We start from the raw sequence: 16,741 nt of genomic DNA on the forward strand, positions 1-16,741 counted from the left end.
AGCAGGATATACCATATATTACCCTACAAGTTACCCCAGGACACTTTGCATACATCCTTGCAAATTAATATTAAAAAGGAACAGATATGAATTGATATAGGGACCTTTCAGATATGTATATGAGTAATGGCCTGAGAAACAAGTATGAAATTGCACTTGTGTACTTATACATTATCTCACAAAAATTCTAATACATGGTTTCTCTGGGCAGTCTGCCAACATCTATTAAGGATCAAATCAAAACAATGACTCCCATTGAAGTGATAAATATTTTATTAAGTTTGTGAAATCTTCCCCAAAGGAATGTTGATCCAAATAGAATTAGAGAACACACGTTGTGCAACTACCTAGCTAGCAAGATGAAGCAACTATGTCGATCAAAGTTTATTACAAAAGGCCCAAGCCTATCAAATCCTATTTGACAGACTGCAGACTAAAATCTGTACTATACAAGGAAATTAAGAATTTGTTAATGCTATTGCTGAACAATTACACAACATTATTAGATAGTTGGCCATATTGTTTGGCAATTTAACATAATTAGCCACAAGGATTTTAAAAATATAGATCAACAATTTGTTCTCTCCTACTTAAACATATAAAGTTTCTTATGTAAACTTTAATCAAAAATGTGTTTACTATAAACAAGAACTTACTCCATGTTTACCTTATACATAGTAATTAGCCGACTGAAATTTTAAGTACAGGAGGTAGTAGTGAAGACTAGACTAGGTCTGACTAAAAATAATAATACCAAATTCAGATATTCGGCAGAGCAACATTAAAACATGGAAAGGAGAATGCTGCTGAACTTGATTCCAAATGACAGGATCAGAAAAATTAAGTCAGCTTTATTGTCCAAGTTGGTAATATTCGTCTACTTGGTCAGTATAAACTTAGTGCAAAACAACTGTCTTTTGATCTTCAACAAGGGAGGGAATGCATTACTGTAATTCCAAAATGTTCTCAATCGTCACTGTCGCTTCCAGATTCACTTAACTGGAGATCATTTCCTAAAATCAAAGAAAAGTCAAAATGTCAACTTTGTTTATCTCCACGCAGCAGTGAATCTAAGCATGCCTACTCTGAAACAGTACCATATGTTAGCAGTGCCTTATGTCACCTTCAGAAACTGTGATCATATGATCAATTAGGCTACCACTGTTTCTAACACTAGCTTGCCTTACTGTCCTGGAAAGCAGCTCTTCCTTGCCAGTAAGAAATATCTGCAGCAAAAATGACAGAAGGCAGCAATTAAATGGAACTGCAAATCATGTTCAGACAGAGATAAAGTTATATGTGCATGCTGCAAACACACTGAAAGTCTCCAGTTCTTAAAAAAACAATATTTTACATCATAATGGATAAAAATCCCCCATCATTCTATACATCTTTAAAATCCCAATGTAAACTCTCAGTGTAAATGTACAGCAGCTTTCATTATCATTCTGAGTACACTGTGGAACTTTTACCAACAGAGGCTCTTCTGAAACAGAGTTTGCATACACAGACTATTGTATGAAGTTACATTCCCTTTTGTTCCATCCCCTAAAAGAGCGCTTATTCCCTTTATGTTCCTTTTTCAACATATCATATCTATATCAATAAAAACCTAAATTGAGCACTTGTATAAAATCCTCATACTGTTCTGACAAAGCTGTCATCTTTTCTAACTGCCATTCATTTTAATAAAGTTTGCAAAAGAAGTTTCCTGTGAATTATGGTATTAAATATTTTGAGGGGCAATTTTAGACAATAGATCAGCAAAGGTGGACTGGCAGGAAGGCAGGCTTAAATTTCTTCCCTCTTTTAGACTGTCGATAGTTTGGAAGACAAAAGTTATTATCAACAGATCTCTAAATTAGCCTTTATTTACATGTTGGCACCAATAACTCCATACATATTGTAATTTGCTTCTGTGAAAAGAGAAAAGAAGAGAGGTTTGCTTCCTGGTGAGCTATCAGTGACAATTTCAATAAAAAATGTGGATTTTAGGTTATAATGGTGAGAAAAAAGTATCAACAGAAGTTAAAATATTTTATCATTTAATTAACCTAACTGAAGCAACACTACTACAGACCAGCAGCTACAATAGCTGGTTGCTAGGATAAAAAATTAAGAGTCCTGTGGGAGCTTATTGTATTAGGAACCCTCATAGGAAAATACTGCCTTGTAAGTGAAGTTTATTGTTGTAGCCGTAGGCCATAACATCACTACTGTCTCACATAAAATAGCCTGAAAGGAGAGCTCCATCAATGGCTACCTGCCATGGTGACTGAAGGGAGCTTTCACCTACAGAGGCAGCAAACCTTTGAATATTAGTGCTGGAAGTCAGCAGCAGGGGAGGGCTTGGGCTTCTATGTCCTATTTGAGCAGCCTTCCTCATGGGCAACTGATTGGGAGCTGTGTGAAAACACTGTGCTGGATTAGATGAATGACTAGATGGGTGTGAACCAGTTGCCTCTCGTGTTCTTAAAATAATGGTGCAAATGCATTGTGTATGCCAGGGGAGAAGAACCCAACTGAAGGAAAGTTTCAGAGAATTAAACAACATAAACAAATCCAGATAGCCAAGTACAAGGTACTGGGTTGGATCTTACAGGACTGTATTGCTAACATGTATGCATTCCTCCTGTGTCAGGAGTCTCCTACCAACATCACAAGTTCTTCTGCTAGTAGATGAGCCTCTTGTATCAGTGAAATGGAAAGCTATTAGTGGAATTGATTACAGAATAATGTTATAGAATTATAAAAGTGGAGAAGAATATGGATGATTATTTAAATGAAGATACAATATCAACTTGTTAGTGAACTTGTTCTGAATCCCCTCAATCCAGCCTTTAATTTTATTTTGTTTAATGTGTAATAAGATCCGTTACAAAATGATCGGGCATGTTGAGATGTTCTACCATTATTTTTGGTATCTTTCCATTTTTAGCAAAGAAGCGGCCCTGATTTATATAATGGTGGAAGGACAAAGTTAGGGGTGATGGGCACGTGTGACTACTAAACAAAAATAGACAAATTTTAAAGAAGGTGCTACCAGTTCTAGAAGCAGTACTGCCAGAACACTGTGTTTAAGTACCCTTTCAGAATCGTGCATTGTTTGTGAGGAAGGACTAGATCTCCTACAAGAGACCCTGGTAAAAGTTCAAAATGTTTTAAGATCCCCATTTTTCATCTAGGAAGTTTAAGCTTTCATAGTTGAAGAATAGCTTCCAGTACACCATTTCCATTCCCACCATTCATATAAGCACCCCATCACAGGTATATTTATGTAGAAGTTGAGTCATAAAGTAATTTATTCCAAGTTAAATGCTTTTAGAAACTACTAATAAAGGCAGCTCTACTCATTAGTTACTGTGGGAAATATTGGTATTACTGGCAGCAAATACATAACACAGTATTTGCACTTTCAAACCTTAATTCAGAGATTTATACATGTGCATTTAAAGGTGTAAAAGGTAAAGGTAAAGGTATCCCCTGTGCAAGCACCGAGTCATGTCTGACCCTTGGGGTGACGCCCTCCAGCGTTTTCATGGCAGACTCAATACGGGGTGGTTTGCCAGTGCCTTCCCCAGTCATGACCGTTTACCCCCCAGCAAGCTGGGTACTCATTTTACCGACCTCGGAAGGATGGAAGGCTGAGTCAACCTTGAGCCGGCTGCTGGGATCGAACTCCCAGCCTCATGGGCAAAGCTTTCAGACGGCTGCCTTACCACTCTGCGCCACAAGAGGCTCTTTTAAAGGTGTACAAGCATGCAGATTAACATTGGCAGAAACGCTATCCAACACTTGGATATTTCCACAATCACAATGCATGCAACTGTTATAAGTAAATGATTTTCAAACAAGTTCCTTGAACTAGTCAGAATGCTACGAAGAATGTAGCTTTGCTAACTGAATAATGCCATTATTTTAATATAGTGTCAGGAATCTCAGAAGGCCTCCTGAGAAGGCTAAGAAGCAGTAGATGTGGTAGAAGACTGGCCACTGGAAGCTGCTTATTATGTATGTTGTTGGATTCTGATGTTTATTAGTGCAGTTTTCATAAGCTGCTTTTGAGTCCATGAGATAATGTATAAATGGCCAAAACAGATAAATACATATACAGTTTGTAATTATTGTTTGTTATGGAGATTCAAAGTATCAAGTAGAAAAGAGCAAGAGTCCAGTAGCATCTTAAAGACTAACAAAATTTGTGGCAAGTTATGTGCTTTCACGAGTCACTGCTCATTTCTTCAGATAAATGACTACCCGTCTCGTTCCATCTCAAAGTACAAAGAGAAGCACCAAGGCTAAAGGCATTACCACAGTAACTTCGCAAAATAAAAGGGCTATAATAATAATATAAGCTATGGCAGATTATCCAAATTGACATTCAATTGCCACATCTGTTATTATAGAACTAGAATAAATAGTTTTGCAGACTTTCCCTATTAGCTCTACCTTTGAAAATAAAATGCATAAATAAAATTATGTGCACATAACAAAGAAGATATGTGATAACATTCTAATGTTGCAGCTTAGTATGTCTGACCTTAGATAAAGATCCATCATTCTGTGGTTCAGTGAAAGGTCATATTCACCACATGTTGAAATAGTTCATTTTGAGGAACATGTAATTTGGACTTTCAGTCCAAATTACTGGTTTTTAATCTCAAAGTATATAGCTTTGTATATAGCTCTAAAGAAGCCAAGACATTGTAAATGGCATGAGCTGTAATTTAGTATCAGTGATCAAAATAGCTTCTTCCCAACTTCTTAATCAATACCAGTAGGCCAAAGCCTCATATCTAGACATGGTTTAAATCTCACGCATTATAAAAATATGCAGTTTCCTTTCAGATTCCTGAAGTAAATGTTCCAAAATGTTTTATGTAATCCGCCCAGAGCCATAGAGAAGGGCGGTATAAAAATCTAAATAAATAAATAAAGTCCACGTCTAAAAAGATGTTCCTCTTATGTACTTACGCAATGTGTTCATCAGGTGTCCACTGTTCTCTTTACTTCTTTTATATCCGGAATCCACATCATGGAAGTTCTGATGTGATAGAGCAGACACAGGAGGCTGTGTTTGCAGGTGCGGCATTGACAAGGGGAGAGATGGCTTTTCATCTTCAGAATCGCTAGAACTATTTTCACTGCTTGAAAAGGATGATGAACTCTTTGATTCTGATGAGCTATCAGAGCTACTCATCTGCTCTATAACTTTAGCTTCTGCCTTGAGCTCTGAAAATAAAGGATTTCCAAGATGAAGAGGACACAGTTGATTGTTCTATAGTCCCAGTATAGAACGTTAAAACCATAACTAAAATGGAATTAACTAAATAATCAATGAGATGAGGTTTTTCTTTCTCATTTATATATTTTTGCCGGTCAGGGATAGTAGATAATACGGTAATCTTGAACCGGGAATACCTTGAATTCAAACATACTGCTCTCATGAAGGCTAGCCTAACCTGCCTCACAGGCTGGCAAGTATTCAAGAGGGGAGATATAATGCATCCTGTCCTAAACTTCTAGGATACAGGGTGGGATGAAAGAAAAACATATAAATAGTATATTTACTGCTTTTTGGGTGTAATCCAATCTGTGGCGACAGAGTGGGAAGACAGAAGATACCAGGATGTCTAGACTCTACCACGACTTAGGAAACAAGACTTTTCCCAGCAGCCTTAGAACTTGATTGAACAATTACAGCCATAGCAGCAGCTGTTTAGTATGCCAGAAAACCAGCAGAAATCAATATAATAATGACTGTAAAAACCTTTGTCAATCCTTTGTCAACATTTCTTCTCTCAACTTTGCATTAATGTTTTTACAGCAAAATTTCAGTGATCTATATGCACTGATTTTCTGATCAGAAATTAATTTCCCCCCTAGGTTCTTTCACTTTAATCATCTTACATAAAAGCTAGAACTAAGCAGGAAACTATCAGGTAACAAGCTTCATGTGCAATGGTGTAATTGACACAACTGCCTGTGTGTGGGGGTGGGGGGACTGCTTTGGGAGTTGATGAGTCACTGGGAACAAGTTCTAACTGAACTAACCAACCCTAGAGAAAATTGGCAGTTTTAACGTGCCCTTGAACTCCCTCCCCTGAAGTTCTGATTACTTTTAAGTGGTTACTTGGGGAATTAAATGGCAAGACTTTCTGTCAGAATTTCACTGTGAAGAAAAACTTCTTTGCATTGTGTTCAAGAACACAAGGATGCCCTTACTATCAATTAATACTGCTACCACCTGCCAGCAGTAATTCACCAACTAATTAACATCTTCCTCCTGCCTCAGACTCCTGTGGGACATTCAGCATACTTGAATTAATAAAATATTCCAAGCAAGAATTAAATCTTCTCAGAAGGAAGTATATAGCATTAGAGGCTATTGCAGCCAGCTTATCTACCATAGCTCAGATTTTATTTTCTAAAACGAAACAGTACTTGACATCTCTTCAGTACAGGGCAATTGTGGTCGCCTGATTAACCAAGGTAACTGAAAGCTGTATTTAGGCAACTAGAATACTTGTTATATTAGTAAGGTAATTTAGTTAGGTTGACACATAATGCATTCTTCCTAATGCTGTGAAGGAAATTCTTAATGCATGAGAGTCTATCTTAAATAACTAATAAAATATGCAGCCATGAGGTACACTTTCCTTAAAGCCTTTATCCAACAGCAAGCACTATGCATACTGTCACCATTTCCTGAACCAATAGAGGTAGAGATCCAACTGACAGTGTACAGCAATTGAAATGCTTTAACACTATTTCTGCACCAGTATTCTAATAGGGTAGCACGGCTTTCATTACACGAATCCATTTCTGTAGTGGGAGGTAAACATTACATAAGCATGCTTTAGCAGTTTTTAAAATGATGCGTCATATTTTTTTTGATATTGTTATTAAATTTGTTTAAAACTCACTGGGTCTGAAATATACAGAGAAGGGATTAGTCGTTTGTCCTGTGCTACATTTTTATAAAAGAGACAAGATTTTAGTCTGTTTCTAGAGAATTACAATGTACTGATTTTTTTATTTGTTGTACCATTCAGAGGACTGATTCTGCTGATGCCTCCTTTGCAATACTCCAAGTCAGGATAGGTTTTTACAAACAACAATCTAGGCATAGTTTTTACTGTGACTGAACCACATCATTGAAGGCTACGCAATGAGGGCTCATACTATTAATGCCCTTACAATCAAAAAGAGAGAGAGAGAGAGAAAGAAATAATTATTTTCAAAGAAAATTAGAATGTCTGTCAGCTTTCTATTTGCAAGGGATTTTTTAAAACACAACAACATTCATTTATGAGACCTTAAGTATCTGCAGGGACACAAATCTATGCTCATGATATTGTAAGTGTTATCAATAGACATTAAATTGCATTGACACAGAACAGGAACCCATCAGTCCATGTTTCATGAACATGATAACTGGGCAACATGTGAATCTCTATTCACATAAATTACAGCAATCACACATTGTGCTACTGAAGCAAAGGCTGGCAAGGTCCAACCCTGCATGAATGGAATGCAAAGTATCTGCAGAACACTACAGGTAACCTGCAATCTCAAAATCCTGAAATTATAAATGGAGAGCAAGTTTGAGACTCTGCATAAGCTTCTAAGCAAGAGATGTAGTTATAATTTACCTCGTTCAATATCATCCATAGAAGAAGTTGGAGACATCTTTTCTTTTGGTGTAGAATATTTAACACTGTTTGAAATCTTATTTGCATTTCGCATTAGTTGCTGCTGCTGCTCAATGCGAGACTGGACCTTACTGCTTCCTTCACCTCTGTATGAAAGGGTTAGAATTTTCAGATGTCTTCAAAGAATAAAGTCCTACTCAGAGAATTTTGTGAGCTGTTCTAAGTGTTTTAAAGAACAAACCATTGGGATTGAACAGGAGGCTGAAATCCAGAAACTATAGTGTGAATCAGATTGTGGCTTTCAAACTTAAATCTTATTTTTCACTGGCAGCAGAAGTCAAGAAGGCTGGAGCCAGTGGAGCGTTTCTGTGGTCAAGAATTTCCATATGTGAGGTACAAATTTCTTGCCTCCTCCAACTTACTGCAGCCCCACAAGGAAGCAGCATTTTAGGAGGTATTTTGGGCTACAACAGTGAGAGGAAGGCAAGAGAGTTTCATTCAGAAGACATAAATCTGTCCATGGAAACACATCCCTACTTCATATCACGGTCTGCATAGTCAAAGTAAAAGCATCTGTTTATTAACAAGGGACTACCTGGAATTGAAAGGGATTTACACCATAAAAATAATTACAAAGTCAACCGTGTTGAAAACCGTTCAACATATCTGATTATCTTATCCATAGGGGTGAATGCGACATTTGTCTGGGGCAGGCATTCAGGGATCTCAAGCATGGCCTGGGAAAGTTGTCAAAGAAAACTCATGAGAACTGCCCTTGGTGGGAGGATAGGGTAGAACACAAAGAAAGAGCTTCATTCGAGGCTTTGATGCTTAAACCTGTCCTTGAGAAACAAATGTATGTTTCCTCAAACGAAACATATAATGTGTCTTTCGAGTAAGAGGGTTGAAGTAATGCTTCGTTAAAGATGTGTCTGTCACCTCTCGTTTCCTAATTTAGCTATTCTTGCTTTAACTACAGTATTTTCATAATGAGTAAAGAAACAGCAGCTTTCACCCACCTGGTCTTCTTCACAGTAATGTTGCTACTCAGTTTTTCAAGTCTACATTCTCCAGTGTCATGGTTAATAACCAATATGCATTCTTTTTGATATGGTTTCTTGGAGCCCTTGAAAACTGTTACTGGTGGAGTTGAACCCTTTTTTAAGAATGAGAAAAAAAAAACTGCTAATGTAGGCAATTATAAAGCTGCATTCTTCCTAAGGCAAACTCCTGCTTACTTCACAATGAAAAATTCTGTACATTTATAGCATGGCTCCAAGACTGTCTGTTTCATGATTATAAATACTTTCCCACTGAATTAATTATGAAGGAATTTGAAATAACTAAAAAAAGGAAGCTTACTACTAAAATATACTGCTTTGTATTAACAAACAAACAATTTTTTATGTTCTTCCAAGGTTTATTATAAGCTGAGTTTGAATTCAGACCAGGGGTGTGTGTGCAAATGAAAGAAATGGTGACTCATTCTCTTCACTTGTCATAACCATATGAAATTTAGCTCTCCTTAACTTCAAAACCAGAACAATGTGCTAGTTACAGCAACTGCAATCAACCATTACCAGAGACTTGTTTTCTGAAACTGTACCAAAACAGCATGTCTTCAAAGAACTTTCAGACAGCATAGTACGTACTCTGGTAAAAAGATTTCAAGAGTATATAATTTTAACTATGTACTCTACCAATTTTGAAAGTATTTTGCCATATTTAAAAATTATGATGTGACCAGTTCACCAACACAATTACCACACTGCCTTGAATAATTCACTTCTGTCTTAGCTTTCCTGAGTGCAACTCACCTCTCAGCCTTTCTCAGCTTTCTCATTCCACCAGGCAGGGGCCAGGACCAAAAAGGCCTGGCCCTGGTCAAGGCAAGGCGCATTTCCTGCGATCCAGGGATCACCAGTTCATTAGTACCATAGGGAGCATAGGGAGATAGACTATCCCTCAGATATGTTGGGTCCAGACTGCGTATGGCAAAGGTTAAAACTAAGACCTTGAACTTGATCTGGAACACCACTGGTAAACAATGCAGCTGCTTGAGCACTGACTGAATGTTGGCCCTGCAAGGTGCCAAGACCCTGGCAGCCACATTTTGCACCAGCTGCAAATTCTGGGTCAGGGCCAAGGGAAGTTTCACCATTCTGTCCTAATGAAAGACACCATCCTCCAAAATTTACCGTCCAATCTGGGCCAAATTATCTCGTGACTTGAGTAAATACAGTAGAGGCTCAGTTACCAAATATCATTTATTTGCATCTGTTACTGTAGTTAAAATAGCAGCATAATGTTCTCTCTTATTCACACACTTTGAATCTGTTCATAACTGAGGCTGCAAATGACAGAACAGCTCACAAAGGTTATAGCTCTATATATCCTTACATGGAAGCAAGTTCTATTTCAACTTTATACTGCAATCATGTCTGAAGTAGTTACGCTGAGGGGCTTTCCGCACCGGGATCCTTGTAGCAAATTGTTTGCTGAACGAAAAATCGCCATTTTAAATAGTGGAATTCGTCATTATGCATACCTGCCTTTGTAGTGGAATCCAGTTGCGTTTCTATCGTTTCCCACAGGCTTCCGGTCTCGGCAAAAATCGCTAGAAAGGAAGCGCTATTGCCAAGCTCGTCCCGCCCCTGGCCATCAAGCAGCCAATGGGCGGCCGTTAGCATGCTCCCAAACAGCCCCTTTCCCATTAAGAAAGGTTTTTTTTTTTTAAACACACCTGTTGCAACGAATATGCGTTGATTCATTGCAACGGAGAGACCCATCCAGCTGGTAGGTGTGTTTGACCTGCCGTTTCATCGTTGCCATGCTCCCCCTGAGTGAAAAAAAAATCCCCCCCCCACGGGCACGATTTTCAGCCGAAAACAGTGTGAAAAATAAAGGGAAAATACATCAGCAAACGGGCTTCTCTGTTGTTTGTGCTTAGTGACTAAACAGCTCTGGGGAGGGACTGAAGCCGGGGAAGCCTCTAAACAGAGGCTCGCCGGTGCATTGATCTCTGCTCGCTCGGAGAAAAAAAAAATGGCGATCGTTTCGCCGGAAGATCAGAGGAGAGAGCCAGGGGGAGGGACTTTGTAGAAACCACAACCATGGTAACGCACAGAACTTTCCCGCTAGTGTTGCAGATTGGTTGCAGGAGTGTAGCGCTTTCCAGAGTGTGAACCCACTTTTGGGGATTTCCCTGAAAGCGCTACAAGGAAGCGCTTTTTGCAGATCGGTTTCAGGTGTGTGGCAGATTGTCAACGACGTTGTGCATAATGGCAAAACTGTCGTGATTTCAATTGGCAACCATTGCGCGATTTTGAAGGAGTGCGGAAAGCCCCTGATTCTCCAACAGTAAACAAATACAGCAGACAGTTCCCTACATACTGGAAGACACATTTTGTGGAATAATTCCCTATGGCTGCCCAATGCATGTTTAGAAAAAGGTTAACAACCGTAGGAAACACAGGCATAACCATAGCCAATGTGGTTGCCATGTTAGTTTTTAAATTCATGAAGTGTCATGATTAAGACATAAACTATACTCTTTTCATTCATTCTCACCTCAATATTTGGTAAAGTTATTGTCACCTGTTCACCTTTACCAACTTCAAGGTCTCCTTCACAGGATGTATCAATTGATGCAGGTTTGAAGTCATCTAAATATAAAGAATAATAAAACAAGTAAGGGATGTGCTTTTTAGTACTCTTTTAGGCAGTAATGCATTCACAGCCAAGATAGGGAAGTGCTGGCTCATTCACCTTGTATCTTCTCTAATGCAGGCTTAGCTAGAATCTTATCCAAAAGCCCACAGTATTTACAATCCAGAAGGTTTGGCTGATATATAACTTATAGATCATCACACAAGGACCAAACATATAATATTTTAAAAGGATAATTATTTATATCTCATATTAAAAAATAATTAGGAAAAACTAAAATTCAGGAGAAACTATTACCAAGTTTCAAAGTAAAAGGTAGTAAGGAAATTCTAACCACATATTTAAATTATTCCCAAACACAGCAGGGATGACAACAATTCTAAATAGATTATACCTTTACAAAAAAAAGAAAAGAAACAGCTGAGATACACATTTTAAATATAATTCAGTTAAAATATTTAATACATGCTATTTTCACAGACTACAGCTACAAGAATGTAGGCACAATAAACCTGAAAATCGTAATGGTAATACCTTACTCTATTTTTTAACCCTCTGAATTTGAAAATATGAATAGATATTAATGAAGATTATTAAACTAGGCAATCAATCAGAAGAGTTAGTACTAAACATTTAAGAACTATATAATACTGCTTTCTCATTGTTAAACACTGAAAGGCCAGGAAATTTTAAGCATATCTAACTTGTTTTGTGATTTATTTTTACTGTGGTGACAGTCCTGCCAACCAAGCTTGTTAATTATTGACCATGTACAACATGTTTAAGTACTTATTAAATAAACAGATTTCTACCTTCCAGGTAGCTGCAAATCAATCAGTCTCTATCTCCAGTATCTAATATAAGTGGGTCTGTGTTAAAATCAGTGCAAATCCTAATAGCTATTCAGGTTATTTACAAGAGAGTAGGAACAAGGTGTCTGCAAAGCTGAGATTTGACAAATGCAGCCTGGCTTATATGCCTTCACATATAATAAAACATGAAAGGTTCAATGGCATGGGTGTGTGTCTGTATAAATATATAATATTCAGTGGAAGAAAAATGCATTTTTATGCCACCTAGCTCCAACAATCTGAAATACATATTTTGTTTTAAAAGGCTATGCTGCAATAAGCTATTATTATTTACCATTTGCTTTTATACCACAGAAGTCTGTAGGGCACAATTTGTTGGACAATGTCTGGTAACCAGGCTTATCTTTTAAATCTTATTCCCCAAACCACACCCAGGTATTTCAGGAGATTCCCTGCTTCACAGCATATCACTACCTTGCTGTCGAATATCATGTATGTATACGTGCACCCATACAAGCCCTTTAAGAAGAGGCTTCACAGATTGAATTTTGTCAAACCAGCCTGATCATTGTGATGTATTTCAATAGGAAGCATATTTGCATTAAACTACTTTTTATTGCTGCTTTGATGATATTTTGAGGGGGGATTAATACCCCATAGTATCTTCACACACAACCCTTCTGAAAATAAGTATCATGCTTACTGTGAAAAATGAGATCACACTGGCCCAACTTTTCCCAAATATTCTTTAAAAGGTGAAATCCAGCCTTGAAGCATCTGTCACTTCCCAAAACCTTCTAGCTGGGCATTACTTCCCCTCATGCAAAGCGTTTTCAGCTCCTGCCACCACCTGCACCCAAGCTCCTAAGGCTCACACCAACTCTTCCTCCTCCTCCTCCTCCAAGGCTTCAGGGCTGGCTCTCAACCTAAGCCATCTTCGTCCTCCTCACTCAGAGGTTCAAGGCGGCGAGTGGCGCGAAGATGCGCCCGCCCGCTACCTGCCCGCAGCACCAGCCCCGGCCCCGGCAAGCCTTCAAAGAGTTCGGAGTCCCGCTGACACCCCCCCCCCCCGTGCCCCCACTCACAGCGCACGGTGTGGAAAGCGCAACGGGGCTTCCTCTCAAAACTGTCGCCCAGCAGCAGCGCGCGCTCTTTGCAGTCGAAGAGTGGCGGGGCCGCCCCGTTCATTCCGCGGGCGCGCGCGCCCCCCTTTCCCTCTCTCCCCTCACCAACGCTTGCGAGAGCGCCGCGCGCCAGTCCAACTGCCCCTGTCAACAGAGCCTCTGGCTCCTTCCCGATCGAGAGGCGGGGAGGGGCGGGGCCAGCCACGCGCTCCCCCTCCCCCCCACGAAACCACGCCCCTCTCCACCAACGCCTTCGCTTTTAGTGGCTGATGCGAAGAGAGGGAGGAAAGGGGGGGCGTATCCAAGATACTCGCTGAGCAACAGGCTGGCTGGTTATCTTATTGGCTGCCGAGGTCTGAATAGCTCCGCCCACGACAAACTGGTGGGGGGGAGGCAAGGCTGTTCCTGGCGTCGCCGCCTCGGTCGGGCCCGGGAAGGGAGGCTTTTAGGCAACTGTGGTCCGAGGGTGGGCTGGAGGGAGGAGGCCGGGCGGGGCGTTGCACAATGCTCCTCTTGCGGGGGAGGGAGACTCGTCTGACGTCACAGGCAGCCGAGGCTGGGTGTCTCTGAGCCCTTCCGGTGGCGGGAGGAGGACTGAGGGGGAGCCGGTGAGTGGGCCGAGGGTAGAAGTCCCAGGGGTGTATCTTTTGAGACAGAGCGTGGTTTCCGCAATTACCCCGCCCCCTCCCTTTTGGGCTTGTACTGTTAAATGACCAGAGTATTTAAAATGTAGCTATATATTTGTCTGTTGCGGCACAGCAGCAACGAGTCTCCTGGTACCTTCAGTGCTTAACAAGTCGGTTATAGTATAAGGCTTTTGTGGACCCAAAAGTGCTTATTCTGATGCAATAGACCGGCTTTCCCCTGTATTGAGTGATCTCTATGAAAGATTATACCATAATAAACCTCAGCCTTTATGGTGCTTTTCTTTTGGAAAAGAAGATATTCGTGCCAGCTGAGCAGGCATGCAAACTTATGTTCTGCTGCCTCACCGTCTCCAGGGAAATATTGTGTTTTTCTCATTTTCCTCTTTCTTTTGAAAGCAGTGGTTGAGCTGATGCTAATAAGTGGAAATGCAGGTTGTACCAGATTGGAGGTGTCTCAGAGGTGTGTAGCTGCTTCCCTCTTGCTGCCTCAGTCATCCGGAGACAGGGCGTTGTGCTGTGCGCTTCTCTTTGACAATGGGGGGGGGGGGACTGGTAACTGAAACCAGAAATGTAGCATTGTGCCATCAGTATATATAACACATATCATTCATGATGTTATCTAGAGATATTGTGCATATGCAGATGGAGAAATTTCCAGACCTAAGGCCTTTAAGCCCTAAAACTTGCTTTGCCAAGCCAATTATGATTGGAGGAGTAAAGCTTTCTCAGCCACTTCATACTGCTGTCTCTTCCTATATTTCTAGTATGGTAATAAAAATTTAGGTTATAATCTCAGGACAATAGCCTATCTTTTTTTCACGGAATACTCTTGCCATGAAATGTCCATTTGTAAAGTATATCCATAGTACAAATATAGCATAGAATACTGACAGAACCAAGTGGGAAGTGTTTGAAGGCTTCAGTAGGTCCCTTTAAAGCCCTATGCCAGGGGCTGCCAAGGTGGTGGTTGTGAGCGCTGGGTTGCCTACTGATCCCTTTCTTGGCACCTGTCAAGTGTTCTTAGAATGTGGATGATGCTTTTGCCCAGCAAGGCATCTGACTAGCCAACAGAGATCTGATTGGCTGCGTGGATCTTTTAAAAGCTACTTCAGCAACAGCTGCCATCCCAGCATGAGGAACTTCATTGCATGACTCTGTGCATGTGTCCATGTATACAAGAAAGTATTTTTAAACAATGTTCATGTTAAAAGGCATTCTGTTAAACAGGATTTAAATATCTCAAATACATAAATAAGAGGTTCCTTCTTCTTCCTTGTGCTAATTTCCCTGACTGCTATTAGAAGAGCTCCATGGAGTAAACTCTAGGGATTGATTTCCTCATCCATGCTCTTTAAAAATTAGTGGGGTTTGAGCTGTAAGTGAAACTAGAGACGTAATACTGTGCCCTCGGTATAAATAACAAATTTCATAATGATATGGGGGGGCAGTAGATTTCCCCCTCAGAAAGCAAGTTTATTTCCCCCCCCCCCCATGTCTCAGGATCTGTCTTGCTAAAGAGGCACACATTTCCTTATTAGGGTGTTTCTTCTTAGCTTGCTTGGCCCCAGTAAATGAGATACCCAGTAGTTAAAGCGTGAGCATTTGAATTTTAATGTTCTGTGGAAAGACTTTTGTTGAAGTCCTGGTTTGCTACAGAAGCCTCTCTCAGGATCAGAAATTGTGAATGCATATGGTTCATATGCCATAGATTGCAAGCCAAGAATGCAAATATTGTTCTCAACAGTCTTCCAGGTGGTAGCTTATAGTTTTTGTTTTAATCTTGATTGTCATAAATTACAAGATGAGATTTTACTTTGCCTCTTTGGCGTTCTTGATTTCAGTATTTCTAGACATAAACCTTTTAAAAAGCAATTGATAGGCCCAATTTAAGGTGGTAATTGCAAAGTGATTATCTTGCCACTCCCTGCTTGTCTTAGGCAATGTGAACTCTAACAAGTATCATAGAAAGCTGCATAAATGATAGCTGATCAATCAAGTTCTAGCTTTGTATATGTTTCAAATCTGACCCTGATAGTCTCATTTTCCTTAGGCGAATACCAATAATCTAAGACATATTGAAGGAAAATTAAAACTAAATATATAGGAGACTGTTTACCTGAGAAGTCTCCATTTGATTTAATAGAACACAGCCTGTTAGCTATAGAACTGCAAGAATTTAGCAGCAAAGCTAGAAGTAGCTGCTGCCCAGTGAGTTTGGGGATCACGCCAAGTTCAGTCCCTAACTGTATATTTTTATCATTTAATCATCCTGCAACAACGTAGAGCTTTTATGCTATCTAGGACTATTTCTCTATCTTCTACCATTTTGTATGGGAGATTTCAACAGATCCCATTTTCAGCTAGGATTTGCCCTTGTGGACAACGCTGTGTAGAGTCAATGGCACGTTTTGTTTTCATTGCTGATTTTATTTTACTATCCAAGCTAAATTTCTTAACCTGCTGCTTTGTAAAAGAGAACGGAAATTATTACTTGCATTATTGGAATAAAGTAACTTTAGAAAAAACTCTTAGTTTGGAAGAATGTATTCAACAACCATTTGATTTCCTTTATTTTTCTGCTGTGACTTTGTGAGGATTTGTCGGTTCTTTTTTGTAAAAGAGAACAGCAATTTGATGAATTTAAGATTCATTTTCTTTTGACCTCCTAGAATCCTATCTTAATTGAATCAATTGTAAAGTTTTTACAACTTGCAATGAGATGCCATGAACATACTCTAAGTATATCTACATTTGTCTACTGTGTTTGTATTGCAGTAGGGCCTTCGGTTCATTGTTCACTTAGATTGTACTTCTTTTATATATGTCAATAAAGG

The 16,741-nt window shown here is 39.6% G+C and overlaps 2 protein-coding genes across 8 annotated transcripts in view; one reads left to right on the forward strand and one right to left on the reverse strand.

The window, feature by feature from the left end:
- Positions 1-255: 255 nt before the first annotated feature.
- On the reverse strand, positions 256-13,518 carry EAF2 (ELL associated factor 2). The gene is made up of 6 exons (XM_077320539.1): positions 13,222-13,518; positions 11,226-11,320; positions 8,675-8,811; positions 7,656-7,801; positions 4,975-5,232; positions 256-1,013 (listed from the first exon to the last, which is right to left on the reverse strand). Exons 1-6 carry the CDS (start codon positions 13,322-13,324, stop codon positions 967-969), a joined length of 786 nt encoding a protein of 261 aa, XP_077176654.1. The 5' UTR covers positions 13,325-13,518; the 3' UTR covers positions 256-966.
- Positions 13,495-16,741, forward strand: part of IQCB1 (IQ motif containing B1) — a 31,448-nt gene continuing 28,201 nt past the window's right edge. For 4 of the 7 annotated variants that reach the window (XR_013228172.1, XR_013228170.1, XR_013228171.1 and 1 more), the window contains exons 1-2: positions 13,721-13,868; positions 14,307-14,367. Coding sequence is in view for 1 of the 7 variants with exons in the window: in XM_077320535.1 (XP_077176650.1) it covers positions 14,318-14,367 (50 nt within the window). In the remaining 6 variants the exon portion in view is untranslated. Of the gene's footprint in view, positions 13,614-13,720; positions 13,869-14,306; positions 14,368-16,741 lie in introns of those variants that run through there. The other 3 variants (XM_077320536.1, XM_077320538.1, XM_077320537.1) reach the window with 2 other exon arrangements.

The sequence above is a fragment of the Paroedura picta genome, chromosome 2, assembly GCF_049243985.1.
Source record: "Paroedura picta isolate Pp20150507F chromosome 2, Ppicta_v3.0, whole genome shotgun sequence".
In the NCBI taxonomy this organism is placed as follows: Eukaryota; Metazoa; Chordata; class Lepidosauria; order Squamata; family Gekkonidae; genus Paroedura; species Paroedura picta.

Bases quoted from the DNA above. Each gene is read 5' to 3' on its own strand.
- EAF2 (XM_077320539.1), bottom strand. From the start codon at position 13,324: ATGAACGGGGCGGCCCCGCCACTCTTCGACTGCAAAGAGCGCGCGCTG. The intron at 7,802-8,674 runs GTGGGTGAAAGC...CCTTTCATACAG, and splicing joins ATTACTGTGAAGAAGACCAG to AGGTGAAGGAAGCAGTAAGG. The intron at 5,233-7,655 runs GTAAATTATAAC...CTTTATTTTCAG, and splicing joins TATGGATGATATTGAACGAG to AGCTCAAGGCAGAAGCTAAA.